General features: G+C 41.2%; 1 protein-coding gene across 1 annotated transcript in view; it reads left to right on the top strand.

Moving 5' to 3' along the window:
- Positions 1–16333, top strand: part of LOC126470684 (cocaine esterase) — a 150997-nt gene that overhangs the window by 90774 nt on the left and 43890 nt on the right. Inside the window, exon 3 of the mRNA XM_050098685.1 lies at positions 15790–15899. Coding sequence (XP_049954642.1) covers positions 15790–15899 — 110 coding nt within the window. The remainder of the gene's footprint in view (positions 1–15789; positions 15900–16333) is intronic.

Here is a 16333-nt window from a genome sequence, read left to right as displayed (position 1 = left end):
GATGGGAACCTTGCATTTGCAGATGAGTATATAGTAGTCTCTAGTCGACAAAATTATATGGACGCCATCTGTTTAGACGGTCATAATTTTGAAACAGTTGGAAAATTCAAGTACCTGCGGTCAGTATCGTCGAATAAAAGTGAGCTACAGAAGGAAGTTCGACTAAGAATAATAAGTGCAAAATGGGTGTACAACAGTTTAAACCACCTACACATGTCACGCATCATGTCCCAGGAAAGCAAGATATAGCTATACATATCAATAGTGCTATCTGTTGTATTATATGGTTGTGAGGCATGGGCAAGTACACAGACAATGGAATAGCGCATTTGTGCATTTTAGAGGAAGATTTTAAGGAAAATTTATGGCCCGGTGTATACCGCAGAAACCGCAAGATGGGAAAAAAGGCACAATGAAGATCTGTGCCTGTGGTTTAAGAAGGCTGATATTGTGATAGTGATTGCAAAAATAAGGCTACAGTGGGCAGAACATGTTCTACAAGCAGAGGGCACTCCCTCTAACAGAGTATATCTACACCAGCAAACTGGAAAACGTTCAGGATGTCGTCCGTGAATGAAGTGGAGAGACAGGACCTTAGTGACCCTGGAAGAAGCAGATCTAACAGCCAGCGCTGAAGTTGCCAGAGACGGAACTAAATGGGCAGATATATGTAATGAATTTCTGTGATGTTACAGCTATTTTGTCATGATTCACGGACTTCATGTGTTATCATTTCATTATGTTCTGTGTATGTCTTGTATTTGTATATTTTTGTCTTCCGCTATGGGCCTAAATGGCATGGGTATATGCAATAAATGATGATGATGATGTATTTTCTTTCTACACCTGCTTGACATACTACTGCTGATCCCCAGTCATGACCCTTTTTGACAAATTTTTAGCTACTGCCCTCTGTTCTTTTATTACATTCTCTATATTCTCATCTACAGCTTTAAAACTTTTTTCAGTCTCCCTGATGTATTTCTCTTGTTTATCAGTGGTCATTTTGTTAGTTTCCTGAACGACTTTCATTAGCTGTCTTTGATAATCTAGAGGTTTCTTCTATTATATTGTTAGTCGCTTCTAGTTGTTTGTTAGTCTCAACCAGCTGTTTGACTTTGACTTGGTATGAGCCATGTCTGGATTGTGGCATTCATTCTGTAAACATTTATAAAACATGTGTTGGCACTTTGATGTTTATTATTAAGACCACCATCCAATGTAGCCGCCAAGGGATCTGGACTCCAACTGACCTAGTACACAGTACCACCACCAGAGGGCGCTCTCATCCCTCCTGTGATGTAATCCAAGATGGTGGGGGGAAATGGCGGGAAACATTGTGGTCGCCATGGGTTCCGCCATTTTGGATGACATCACAGTTGTTCAAATGGCTCTGAGCACTATGGGACTCAACTTCTGAGGTCATTAGTCCCCTATAACTTAGAACTAGTTAAACCTAACTAACCTAAGGACATCACACACATCCATGGCCGAGGCAGGATTCGAACCTGCGACCGTAGCGACCTCGCAGTTCCAGACTGCAGTGCCTAGAACCGCACGGCCACTTCGGCCGGCTCACAGCTGTCATCTTGGATGATTTCATGCGCTGTTGCCATGTCTACATGCCGCCATATTGGATGACGTCATCTTCGCCATCTTGGATACATCTGGCAACAATGGAAAGTGTGGTAGAGCCCACGTTGCCCCAATACTGACATAATCAGTTGATATGATGCGTTTATCTTCTACAACCAGTCTCCAGCATGCTATACAACACTTTGGTCAAGTGGATTAGTAACCTTACATATGTGAAGTATTTTCAGCGAGTTTCATCTTCACTGAAGATATGTTCAAACAATGAAAAACCAAATGCCCATCTTCTTAAAACTGTTATGGATCAATTAGATGAGTGAACACATTTTTAATTCTGCAAGTGGATTAAATTTATGTCAAGCTTTGGGTTAAATTTAAGGGGAGAAACTTCATGGATATTCAGAAAATAATGCCCCATCAGAGGCACGACTGTTATTGTATTTCTTACATTTTCTTTGTATGGCATTTTCAGCAAAGTTGTTAACTTGATTCCCATGAGCGGTTGTCAGACTCAGATCTTTACAAATTAACTCTTAATGTGTAGCATTTTCTTTCTTCTTGTGGTCTGATTGTAGTTGTTATTATAGCTGATAACAGTATAGTTAATAGGAATATGTTCTGCCCTTGATAAACAATTCGAGCAGTCCATATTCTTTCCTGTTATGTGGTTCTAAAAAATGGCTCTGAGCACTATGGGACTAAACTTCTGCGGTCATCAGTCCCCTAGAACTTAGAACTACTTAAACCTAACTAACCTAAGGACATCGCACACATCCATGCCCGAGGCAGGATTCGAACCTGCGACCGTAGCGGTCTCGCGGTTCCAAACTGCAGCGCCTAGAACCGCTCGGCCACGACGGCCGGCCTTATGTGGTTCTGCTCGTTTATTCAAAAATATTTGGAGCAACTGGTTGAACTGGAGGGTTAGTGACAGAAAATTTAAGTTTCCCCATTTTGATTCTATACTCTGTTCATCATAAGAATAAACCTAATGTAAACATTTACGCCATGCATTCTTCCACGCTTGCTTGAATCTCATTGGATTTCGTTTCATGTAGAGTGGAAGCCAAGCAGTGGCGAGTACAGTCAAGTACAATCATAAGGATACGTATTAAGCTGTGTTACACGCACATAGACGGAGCGATGATGCGGAACAACAGCTTAACTCGCGCATTAAACTTTGATAGCACTGGCCAGCCAGCTGTCCAATTAACCTGTAATGATGTGAGCATTTGCAGTTCAAACGTATAAAAGATGCGAACAAAGAAACAATATACCTTCGAATGTCATTTAATTTTTAAAGGGAATGAAATAGTATTTACCGAAACTTCAGCATTACCGCGCGCTTCTTAGGTGACCAAACGGAAAGTATAAAATGCTCTCGTTCTCACCTGACACAGTATTCTAATTACAAATAAAAGTGATGAAAATTCCGGCCGGCCTTGGTGGCCGTGCGGTTCTAGGCGCTACAGTCTGGAGCCGAGCGACCGCTAGGGTAGCAGGTTCGAATCCTGCCGGGGGGATGGATGTGTGTGATGTCCTTAGGTTAGTTAGGTTTAAATAGTTCTAAGTTCTAGGCGACTGATGACCTCAGAAGTTAAGTTGCATAGTGCTTAGAGCCATTTGAACCATCTGAACCATTTTTGATGAAAATTTCCAACTTAGACACAGGCTGATTTTTCTGAGCGATGCAAAAGCATACTGCATGGATTTCGCCATACAGTTGAATACTGAAGCCACTGAAGGTATTAATTACAGCCAGTCGTCTGGTAATTTCTTAGCTCCTTCCTTATCCGAATCCGAGAAATACATTTCATTGTTGATAACGAGTCGATCAACAACAGAGCCCACGAAGGGACCCAGGCGCCACATTTTCTCCCCTTCTTTTATGACTTGCTATTCTATATCCCGCCAGCGTTCGGGAGTGACATGTGAAAAAGCTGCGTCCGCTAGTTCCAGTACAAAAAAAATGGTTCAAATGGCTCTGAGCACTATGGGACTCAACTGCTGTGGTCATCAGTCCCCTAGAACTTAGAACTACTTAAACCTAACTAACCTAAGGACATCACACACATCCATGCCCAAGGCAGGATTCGAACCTGCGACCGTAGCAGTCGCACGGTTCCGGGCTGCGCGCCTAGAACCGCGAGACCACCGCGGCCGGCAGTTCCAGTACATCTGGCAGCTTGACAGTCTTGTTATTCCTCGGGTCGAATCCCTTAACTTGGATCCAGATCGGTTCTGTTGGGTTCATGTTGTAATGGTTCTGTGGCAAATGTAAAAATGCAATATTTGTATGGTGTGCTCGATGTTGTGAAGTTTCTACGCAACTTATCTACATCTGTGGTATAAAACAATACACACGGTCCAAATAAAGAGTATTTGATTTTTCATGTTTGCCTTAAAAATTAAATTGTTACGTTTTCTTAATTTAAGCAACCTTTATTAACAGTCTTTCATAGATTATCGATAACTAAGAATTTATATTTGAAATGAAAACAGGAATGTATGTAATTAGAAACAAGAAGACGTGCATTATTCATAAAAATTGATGATGAATTTTACAATTGCGAGATGTAGGTATTTCAAATTGAACGAGAAATAAAATGACTGAGGCGATACTTGTACAAGCGAACCTAGAACTATAGTACGTTATCAATCTACTACGCTACCGATTCCGCTACATCCAATGTGTACTTCTGTCTCAATTATATCTAATACATTCCCTCGGAAAACTTCAAAGCCGATTATATCTGTAAATTTGTGAAGAACATTCAGAACAACCTATTTCGCGGCCCTTTTTAACCGTGTTTCATTACGCAACGGAAGGCAGCCTTAGCCATTTTCATACTGCGTATTAACAGCGCGACAATCAGTGTACAACAGTGTAGAGGCTGTGACTGTACACGATTTTTGAAATAAAAACTACATACCTAAAGCGTAATTAAGAAAAACGTCGATGGCTGTTAATACCTTTGAATCTCTTACAGTTTCATTTAACGTAACTTGGTAATAATATTTCTAATACATGAGTAGGACCTACTTCCTAAGGCGTAGCAACACCGGTGTACTTGCGCTGCGGATTCTGATCAATCATCGCGTTTGTATTTGTTTACATCAGGTTTATTCTTATGATGAACGGAGTATACATCCAGTGATCTGCTATTAGCAAAAATTTCAGATACTGAGAAACTGTACAGGAACTGAGCCAGCTGTCGAAATTGGCTCCTTGAATTAATTATAAATCTATGTGTCCCTGTAGCTCAAAAAGACAGAGTGTTAAACTTGTCTGCAGTAAACCTTGTCTGTAGTAATTTTAATATCACAACATTGAAAGCTGAATATGATTAAAATTTCAGGATATGCACACTTTTTTCAAATTATTCTCCTGGGATTGTACATTGCAAGTGTTAGTAATTGTACAAATGGAATTCACAAATAAAATTAATTTCCTCTTTCACCAGTGCTTTTGATGATAGGTTTGAGTTTCTAAATAATTTTAAGGCTTGGTTAGTAAGATGGAGGGCTTTGAGCACAACCAGTCTCTCACTATGGAGAAACATTAGGCATTGTATCAGATCACTTCTGTTATTTCAGAAATTTTTGAATATTCTGTCAATAGTGTAGGCATTCTTTCTTTTGGCAGAAAAACTACAAACTAATACTTTGAAGTCATGATTTAATAGGTATCAGCAGTGGAAACTACAACGTTTCTGTAACCCAGGTATTTGCATTTGAAAAGATGCGCGTTATGAGTGGTTTGGGAATAAACACTGCAAAATGCGGCACAGTAAAGTTTTCTCCAGTAATAATGAATAATGTGAGCGTCTCTAACGTGTTTCCATGTGTTCACATGAGTCATTTTTTAAATTTTTTGAGGAAAGTATAGAAAATGCTGAAACTGAACCAGTCTGCACTTCCATTTGTATTTGTTTGTGGATATGCAGCATACAAAACAATACAATTCCTCAGTTGTAAAACATGCACATATTTTATTTTTAGGACACATACTACAGATAAATATTTTGAAAATATTTTCCGAAGTTAACTGATTGTCCCATCAGGGGTTGTTGTGGGATTTGGCAATTTAGTGTATGCAGTTATGCATTTTTTAATATCTGAATAGCATAAAACAAAATTTCTCACTTGTAAAAATCAGAAGCCGCTGCTGCAGAATCTGAATCGCATAATTTTCTCAGGACGTCTCAGAAATGTTGCGACAAACTTATAGAGGAGGTGGGGCATATCAAAAGGATTGAGAATCGCATAGCAGCCCATGGCCGTAAACGTCAGTGGTAAGTGGTAGCAGGGGTCGAAGAGCAGAAAGGAAACAAGAGAGTGATTCACTTGAGATAGTTATTGGACATAACGATTACACATAATGTATGATATGAATACACCTCTAACGTTAAAAGAGATGCTCCAAGTTTGCACAGTTAGACGACACAAATGCCTAACACCCACGGAACATTGCCTGCCGGATACGCTAGAACAAACCGAAAGTTTCTTTCATTGTAGCTGCTGCAGAGACGCTTGTTACGACGAGATGAATTTCAGACTTCATAGGTTTGGGAAAAATTAGATATTTCATGGCTCCCGCAGAAATAAATCAAGACTCGATAAATGCAGTGAGTCTGGGGGGCCAGGAAACCAGTCCCCCATGCCGAGTCCATAGATGCTGGGATGAACTGTTCCAGTGCCTACAAACGTCAAGCCCAAAAGGACCAGGAGAGCCGTAATTTTGGTACCACCACGGCTCCACCCAAACTCCCATATGCTGTCGCCTATGTCTCATACGTGTACCCGAACATCCCATTAGTGTTATTCCCGTACGGGGGAGACGTTTTATTTGTGAATCGCAGGCCCGCTATCGGCAAATAAATACGAAATGCCAGCTCGCATGAAGCGGGAAAACCGGGTTCGAGTACCGGTAAGGCACAAATTTCCATTGTTATCATTCCGTCAGACAGCTGGAGGTGGTTCATATTTACAAACTGCCAAGACACTTCATGTGTTTTTGGAACAGGTTCTTCCCGGCTTTATTGAAGATGTACATTACCGGTCATTAAAATTGCTACACCACGAAGATGACGTGCTACTGACCCGAAATTTAACCGACAGGAAGAAGTTGCTGTGATATGCAAATGATTAGCTTTACAGAGTATTTACATAAGGTTGGCGCCGGTGGCGAAACCTACAACGTGCTGACATGACGAAAGTTTCCAACCCATTTCTCATACACAAACAGCACTTGACTGGCGTTGCCTGGTGAAATGTTGTTGTGATGCCTTGTGTAAGGAGGAGAAATGCGTACAACCACGTTTCCGAATTTGATAAAGGTCGGATTGTAGCCTATCGCGATTGCGTTTTATCGTATCGTGACATTGCTGCTCGCGTTGTTCGAGATCCAATGACTGTTAGCAGAATATGGAATCGGTAGGTTCAGGAGGGTAATACGGAACGCCGTGCTGGATCCCAACGGCCTCGTATCACTAGCAGTCCAGATGACAGGCATCTTATCCGCATGGCTGTAACGGGTCGTGCAGCCACGTCTCGATCCCTGAGTCAACAGATGGGGACGTTTGCAAGACAACAACCAACTGCACGAACAGCTCGACGACGCTTGCAGCAGCATGGACTATCAGCTCGGAGACCGTGGCTGCGGTCACCCTTGACGCTGCATCACAGACAGGAGCGCCTGCGGCGGTGTACTCAACGACTAACCTGGATGCACGAATGGCAAAACGTCATTTTTTCGGATGAATCGAGGTTCTGTTCACAGCATCATGATGGTCGCATCAGTGTTTGGCGACATCGCAGTGAACACACATTGGAAGCGTGTATTCGTCATCGCCATACTGGCGTATCACCCGGCGCGATGGTATGGGGTGCAATTGGTTACACGTCTCGGTCACCTCTTCTTCGCATTGACGGGACTTTGAACAGTGGACGTTACATTTCAGATGCGTTACGACCCGTGGCTCTACCCTTCATTCTATCCCTGCGAAACCGTACATTTCAGCAGGATAATGCATGTTGCAGGCCCTGTACGAGCCTTTCTGGATACAGAAAATGTTCGACTGCTGCCCTGGCCAGCACATTCTCCAGATCTCTCACCAATTGAAAACGTCTGGTCAATGGTGGCCGAGCAACTGGCTCGTCACAATACGCCATTTACTACTCTTGATGAACTGTGGTATCGTGATGAAACTGCATGGGCAGCTGTACCTGTACACGCCATCCAAGCTCTGTTTGACTCAGTACCCAGGCGTATCGAGGCCGTTATTACGGCCAGAGGTGGTTGTTCTGGGTACTGATTTCTCAGGACCTATACACCCAAATTGCGTGAAAATATAATCACATGTCAGTTCTAGTATAATATATTTGTCCAATGAATACCCGTTTATCATCTGCATTTCTTCTTGGTGTAGCAATTGTAATGGTCAGTAGTGTACGAAATTGCCAGCTCGCATTACGCGGGAAATCCAGGTTCGAATACAGGTACGGCACAACTTTCCATTGCTATCATTCCGTCAGATTGCTGGAGGTGGTTCATATTTACAAACTGGTAAGACACTTCATGTGTTTTTGGAACAAGTTCTTCCCGGATTGCCGCAGTGCCTGTTCCTTCGGCCATGCACGCTTATCACAATGAACATTGCATCGTACTTCTTAATGACCCCCACTCACACAAATTTCGATTCAGGTGTGAAAACAAACTGTGATGCGGTTGATGTTTGCCTTGGAAGCGTTCTCGATAAATACGTCCAGCGGCTCGTCCACTTCATTCAGATATTCCATACATTCGGTGCACGTCGGCAAGCTCACCGTTCGTATACCGTTCCACGCTCCTGGTATGCTGGCTAGCGCTCGAATGAGGAAATCCTCATGTTCCCCTCCAGTACTCTGGTGTACAAAGACCACCTAGCGGCGTTCTCTTCCAGTACTCTCGTGTAGAGCACCACCTAGCGGCGTTCGACGACGTTTGCGGCCGTGGGTTGCTACGCAGTTCTCAGTCCCGTTGATATACACCACCTTCTCGAGAAGTTCGTCGAAACATTTCTGGGACACCCTGTATTTGTAACAGCTTAATTACCATGTGGACGACCACTTACTGGTATCTACAAGAAATTGGTACCCATTATGTGTAACATATTGCTAAAAATTTACACCGAAGTCCAAAATTATCACTTATTATGTTCGAAAAAGGAGGGAATTCGAAGGAAATTAAAAATATTGCACAACATTTGACACAAAATTATAAAACTAGCTGTGTATTGTGACTGGGATGGAAAAAGCTTTTTCTAATGTTTCATAACCTTTTCGCTTTCACTGCACATATATTTATTGTTTATTATCATATTTTGCTTTTCAAATTTGTTGCTGTGTGCTTTTGCTCACCAGATAGAATTTAATTTGTAAACATTTAGTTGAATTGAGAATTGTTACTGAATAAATGTTTACTTCATTTTTAAACTGTTATTGCAAATGTGAATTTATATTTCTCCTTGTTTAGTTCACAAGTCCCTCTTTTTAACTTTGTTCAATGTTACGAGTTAAGAGAATTGTGGTGAGACCACTACCGCTGCAGTGTGTTTGTAAATGGCTCTGAGCACTATGGGACTTATACATCTGTGGTCATCAGTCCCCTAGAACTTAGAACTACTTAAACCTAACTAACCTAAGGACATCACACACATCCATGCCCGAGGCAGGATTCGAACCTGCGACCGTAGCAGTCGCGCGGTTCCGGACTGAGCGCCTAGAACCGCTAGACCACCGCGGCCGGCAGTGTGTTTATAGACCGCCTGACAAAATATATGAAGTGTCCAGAAAGTGAGGAGAAAACGAAATGAAATTTCATGAGTTGAGAGGATACGTGATATTATTTCAGTGGTTACAGTATCAAGCAGATTTACAAAGAACTTATCAGTACGGGTGTACTCATCAGTATGATGTTGTACCCGCTCCGGCCTGGATACGCGTGCTAACTCTGTTGAGAAGGGTGTTACAGAGCTATTGTACCCTCTCCTGAGGCAAGCTGGCCCACAACAGATGTAAATGATGCTTGATATCCTACATCAAAGACGGCCCTTTATATGATCTATCGGGGACAGAGCTGGGGATCTTGCTGGCCATAATTATACCTCATGATCACACATACAGCTCGTAGCGGCAACAGCCGTGTGTATACGAGCATTGTCCTGTTGAAAATTTGTACAACGATAGTGTCACATGAGAGGTAATACGTGGGGACGCAGGATGACCGTGATATACCGTTGCGCCATTAGAGTTCCCTAATCACTGCCATCTGTGACCTGAAGTCATATCTAGTGGCTCCACACACCATGATGCCAGATGTAACACCGCTGTACCTCTCAAAAACATTGGAAGTATGGGATCTCTCCCAAGTTCGCCGCCATACTTGCAGACGATTAGCATGCAGGGTACTGCAGAACAGCGATTCGCCACTAAACACATTGCAATTATATTCATCAGCAGGTCATGCTTCCTAATTATGGTTGTGGTGTTAATGACAGCCTACCTATGGGGCAGTAATTCCCCACTCCGGTTGCTACTAGACTTTGACGAATGGTATGGGAGGACACGGAGTGTTGCAGGGAGTCCATTACTTATTCTCAGCTGACAGGCGCAGATGTGTGATTGGTACACAATATAGCGATCCTCTTTTGTAGTTGTCAGACATGGTCGACCAGAACCTTATGCCTGCCTTCATGTCCTCATTCTGTACAACACTGGGCCGCTGTCACACCCGCATTCCCGAAAACTGTGGATGCTGCATGATTCGACAAATGGAGACCCGCAATGAGATGCCTTTCAAACTCTGTCAGGTGCCGAAAACGTTGTCTCACAATATTGTGTGGAATCACCATGTCCTTCATAGTGATCACTTAACATCTGACGCTGTTCACGCCCTCATATACCTTACCAGGCCTGTTAACAACACTAAACACGAACAACGCAAATGCAAACTAGTAGTTGTCTATCCATCACAAAGAACAGAACTCTTAATCATTTACATTCTCGCCGATGGTATATACATGAACGAAGTTGCACTGACATGCGGCCATATTTTCTGGGTGCTCAACTTTTTGTGAGGCAGTGTACAAAGGTCGTTCAAAAAGTTTTGCACAATCGTCTCCAATTTTTTTATTTTTTACAGGAGGAGAATGACATTTTTTGTGAACATACTTGGCACATTTAGCTATAAGTTGGTATATAAAAGTATTTTCTTTTATTTACAGGTGAGCCATAATGGACCGTGAAGTAGATGTCAGGTTGCGACAACGTATCGGTGATAGAGTTCCTCTTCAAGACTGGCGATGACTTTGCCACATCGATTAGCAGGAAGTTGCTCCCTGTTTATAGGGAGGACACAGTGGATCGCAGCAGTATCAAGCGGTGGTTGCAGAGGTTTAAAGAAGGTGATTTCTCTCTATTGGACAATCCACGATGCGGTAGACCATCGACGGCAGTGAATGATGTAAGGAGACCATTGATCAAATCATCCAAAATGACAGATGTGTGACGACACGACAGCTTGCTGAAATGCCCCGTTTGTCATTGGGTAGTGTGGTATCACTGGTACAGTCCGTTGGGTGCCTGGATTACTGACAAGAGAAACGGAAACGACGAGGAAGAATGTGTGCAAGAGTCTCATGAAGACCTTTACTGAAGAGTGGAAGCAGTGTTTTGACGGCGTCATTGCCCAGGATGAAACATGGTTGCTTTTGTCTGAACCTGAGAGCAAAACCTAATCCATGGAGTGGCGTCATCCGGGTTCCCCTCGGAAGAAGAAAGCAAGATTTTACGAACAGCAGGCAGAAAGGTGATGGCCTCCTTCTTCTAGGATCAGTGTGGTGTCATTTTTATTGACTTTTTGGAGCCTGGCTGCACAATTAACTGGGACCGTTACTGTTTGTCACTGGGCAAGCCGCGACGTGCCATCAAGATCCACAGACCACAGCTTCAGGGTCAGTTCATCAAACTACACCATGACAGTGCCAAACCCTATACAGCACTTATGACGCAGGAGAAAATCAGGAAAATGGGTTACAGTCCGGACTTGGCTCCGTCTGATTTTTACCTCTTTGGTCGTCTGAAGGCCCACCTGCGCGGCAAAACTTTTGATAGTGAGAAAGACCTTATTTTCTGTGTCAAGCGATGGCGTAAAAGTCAATCCCCAGAATTTTACCAAAGTACATTTACATTATGGAAAGAACGTTGGGCCAGATGCGCCACAGCTGATGGAGGCTACATTGAGTAAGCTCAACGTATAGCTAAATGTTCCAAGTATGTTCACAAAAAATTTCATTCTCCTCCTGCAGAAAATAAAAAGATTAGAGGCGACTGTGCAAAACTTTTTGAACGCCCTTTGTATATATGATTTAGATGTCTGTAATGAAGAGCACTGATATACGAGTGTGCTAGTGAAATGTGCACTTTGAGCTTATTCCACAGGGATTAGAATGCCCACCCCACTCAACAGCTGTCATGCATTTACCATGCACTGAGTAAACTTTCATGTGGTCATACTGCACCCATAAAACCTTCAGTGAAATTTTTTTCATATTATAGACCTATACAATTTGTTAAAGGAAAAAGGATACCTTATCCAGCGAATAAATCAATTCCATTGCTACAGTATTTAAGATTTTCAATAGATGTCGAATTTAGTTAGTTCCACAGTATTCCAGAAACCAAACGTTGGTGTGCTTGCAACATGGTCTATAGTTTGGAACTCCGAATGTAAACTGCAATTGGTGGTTTCGTATAGCGACCACAGATAAAAAATAAAAATAATAAAACCTGTTTGTGTCTTCTTCATGTGCTGTGTTGTTGTAGAGCACAAGGAAGCTACTTTTTTCTATCCATTACCTGAAATTTCCCGTGAAATAATTAATAAGTTCTGGAGGTGACCATTATGAAATAATCTATAAAACATGGATAATTTTAGGTTTAAAACATAATTTCAGTCAGTCATTTGTCTGACACAAACCTCACACTGAAGTCCCCATTTCACCCTGTCTCATAAATATGTGTAAAAGAACTTAAATAAATATGTATTATCTGTAATAAAAAACAATATTCAACATAAAAAATATTTATTAAAGTTGTTCTTATTACATAATATCGACATATGAAGTTGCAAAAGATATTGTGTTACAGTTTCTAGAAACTATAACGCTACTTTAATGCCATTTATAGAGTGGAGTACGTGATTACACATTTCATATAATAGCAGACTGAAATAACTGCAAGTCTGGGAAATATTGTGCATACGAATTTCACAAGGCTGCGTCGTTGTTGAACTTGTAGCTCTAAACACTCTAAACCTTGGATGAGAAACGTCGTGATACTGAAATAGGCGGGAGCTGTCAAAATGTTTTTCACAAAGGTTCGCAATCGTTGTGACGAACTAAGATTAAAATATGTAATGTCAACTTAAAATTGGCGTATTATTGTGAGAAACTAGTTATTAGAAGTTCCTATGTTATTTTTTGGAATAATATTTACAAAAAAAACTGATTAGAATTTAGAAAAGCTCTTATACCGTCTGCACTCGGTGAAATCTAAGGTGTAACCTAGGCCTACCCAGCCTACTCGAGTCCAGGGTCAGTTTAAGGCACTAGCGACACCTAAGCTGAGAGGGCTGTCACAGCTGTCAGATTTCTATACATGATCTGTCACAAACTGAGAAGGCTGCCAGTATTGACATTAATGATATTTTCCATCATGGTAATGGTTGGCTCACTGTAGCCATTGTACGTGGAGGTACGGGAGTTCCTAACGTACCTGGACTTGAAAGTTTTGTTGATAGAGACATTATTGCCTATCGTACCTACCGTATGGCAGAGCTTGCTAATAAAGACTTTGGTAAATCTGCTTATATGTCGCCTTCTGCATTGTCTTTGTATACACGTAATAAGAGAAAAATATCTCTAAATGAGTCTGTATTCATTTGGGTTAAAGGTAAAGGAGTATGTGAATATGTAAAGTTTGTTGGTGACTGTACTTTATATTTTCATAAATAAATTCATCTGTATTCAAATTGATCTGTAGCGTCAGCCATTAACCGGACATGGGTACATCACGAACCGGGGGGGCTCGAGGATGTAAGATTTCTATACAGCTAGTAGAAGGCGTTTGTAGCATCAAATTAAGAGAGAACCTTGTTTTCCAGCGCCTATTGTGTAGGAAATACTTTTAGAGCCTGTTTCATTAATGAAGTCTGAGAGAGAAATATATGGTGGAAATATGAGAGAGGTGGCCTAAATAAGACAGCTTATGATATCAGTAAATGTGGCCTAAGATGCTCGCAGGAGAACTTCTGTAAAGTTTGGAAGGTAGGAGACGAGATATTGGCAGAAGTAAGGCTGTGAGGACCGGCCGTGAGTCGTGCTTCGGTAGCTCAGGTCCCGAGTTCGAGTCTCCGTCGGGCATACAGTTTTAATCTGCCAGGAAGTTTCAAGAGATGAACTATTGGACCAAGGAATACTTCTGCAGTGGAACAACTTCTGCAATATGATCACTGTGGGTAATAGGTAAGTCAGCTTGAAGGTTCTAAGAAATTGCTGCCATGGGATTTGTATGAGGTCGTATAGCTTTGGATTCCGAATTTTGTGAAACAGTAAAAACTAGCGAAGGTCACAATTTAATGATCATTAATGAAATCATATTATATATATATAATATATATTATATTAATGAAGTTGCCATCAGATATCGAGCACAAGCTTGGAAAGGATAAGGACTGGAAAGGGGACTGACCGTTTACTTTCAAAAATATGCATCCCAGAATTCACATTGACAGATTTAGGAAAAGCGAAGAAAACTTAATCTCGAAGATCTGATCGGAATTGAATCCTACTATTCCTGAATGCACGTCCAAGGCATTAACAGCTGCACTGTCTCACTTGGTTTCAAATAGTATAAGGATCAAACATTTCATGAAGGAAATTAGGGAAGACACTAAGGGGAGGGGTTAAGTTGGGCATCAGATACTCGGCAACATGGATAAATGAGATTGCAGCTATATGGGAATGCTTTTCAACCAGCGGATAACAAATTGTTTTCTGTGCATGGTAGTCAATTTTATTAACAATTTGTGGATCAAATGTGGTGAAGGAGTATGTGTAGTTGTAACATAATTATGGAATAAAATGTATTGGTCTGTATTGTTTTGGCAACTTGAGTTCATGGCTTTTGGGTTGATATGGGTTTGGACACAGATAATGAAGGAGATAATAAAGGAAAGATCATTATGGTTTAGCGTCCTATTTATGATGAAAGCAGAAAACAGAGCAAAATCTTAAATTTGACTAACATTGCATGGGTAACTGGTCGTCTCCTTTCAATAGGAATACTCCAGCATTATGTCTCAGATGATGCAGAAAGATCAGTGAAAACCTAAATCTGGATAATCAGATGGGGCTTTTAACCATACTCCTTCCAAATGCAAGTCCAGTGCCTCATTATACTGAGCATGGTTTAGGGATAGTACGATACGAAGGTTATGGAGCTAAGAATGTAAACTAGTTGTGGCATTGGAGGATTATTTCTTAAGTGTGTAGACTATGTTTTATATTGCTATTTGGGAGTTCAGATAACTCCAGAGTCTCCAAACATATGCCCTTAACAAAGATATAAAACCAGTCTACCGTCGTCAGATTGTCAAATGTGGGATGTAACGCAGAACAGGTACTAAAAGTTCAGTTGTGTGGTATGTATCTGTGCTCCCCTAAATGCATTATAATAGTGATGACTGCACAATTTGTTTATTGTACAATGTGGTAGATACTCCGTTTCATGCATTGCAGCAATATATATGTCTTTATTTCGGTACTCTGCTTTAGTATGATGTTGTGATGCACTTGTCTCCACTTTAATGTATCTCATTCCAGGTAACTAGTTCACAGTATGACATCTTTAATCTCTGAAAACTGCTATCTAGTTCTTATGATACATTTCCAATGATATCATGTCATTCATATACATTTAAGCATGGACTAACAGCCTTTTGTGGCTTCTGCAACTTATATATCATGGAGTGTAATGTAGATTCGTTGTTGTTATGTTACAGCATTTGTTACTTACTTTTGCTGTTAATTCTTATGTTATATTTTTCCTGAGTTTACATTGCATTTTTAAAAGACAGTATTACTTACTTGACAGGAACAAGTCCACCAGGAGGTTGGCCCGTTATGGTTTGGTTTCATCCAGGGAACTTTAACACTGGAGCACCTCAACTATGGGATGGTTCTGTGCTTGCTGCCAAGCAAAAGGTAAATTAATTTTCATAGAAAATATTAGATGCTATATTACTTCTAAAGACCTTCCTCCTGTTGTTTAATAGTTAGAAACGAACGCGTGTAACGAAACCACCCAGGAACGTCACGTGCCTAGACATCCACTTGGACAGTCTCGCGAGGATGGAAACAAAGGATTAGTCGAGTAGAAATTAAGAAGTCACTAATTAGGTGACAGAGTCGGGACCATTTGATGATGTGCAACACAATGGTATAGTCATAATTTTCATGTAAATTTTATTTCGACGCAACTAAAAATTCGACAGCGAATTAAAAGAATAACGAAATTTTAAAGAGGGAAGAGACCTTATACTAGGAATTCCCAGCATACAGAGGAACCGAAATCTGTAAACCGATTTCGACTGTCAAAATTTGGAGAAGAGTTGATAATTCTCTCCACGTGGCAGCAA

The sequence above is a fragment of the Schistocerca serialis genome, chromosome 3, assembly GCF_023864345.2.
Source record: "Schistocerca serialis cubense isolate TAMUIC-IGC-003099 chromosome 3, iqSchSeri2.2, whole genome shotgun sequence".
NCBI classification, from domain to species: domain Eukaryota; kingdom Metazoa; phylum Arthropoda; class Insecta; order Orthoptera; family Acrididae; genus Schistocerca; species Schistocerca serialis.
Note: the sequence above shows the minus strand (reverse complement) of the source record. Positions and strands in the feature narration are given on the sequence as shown.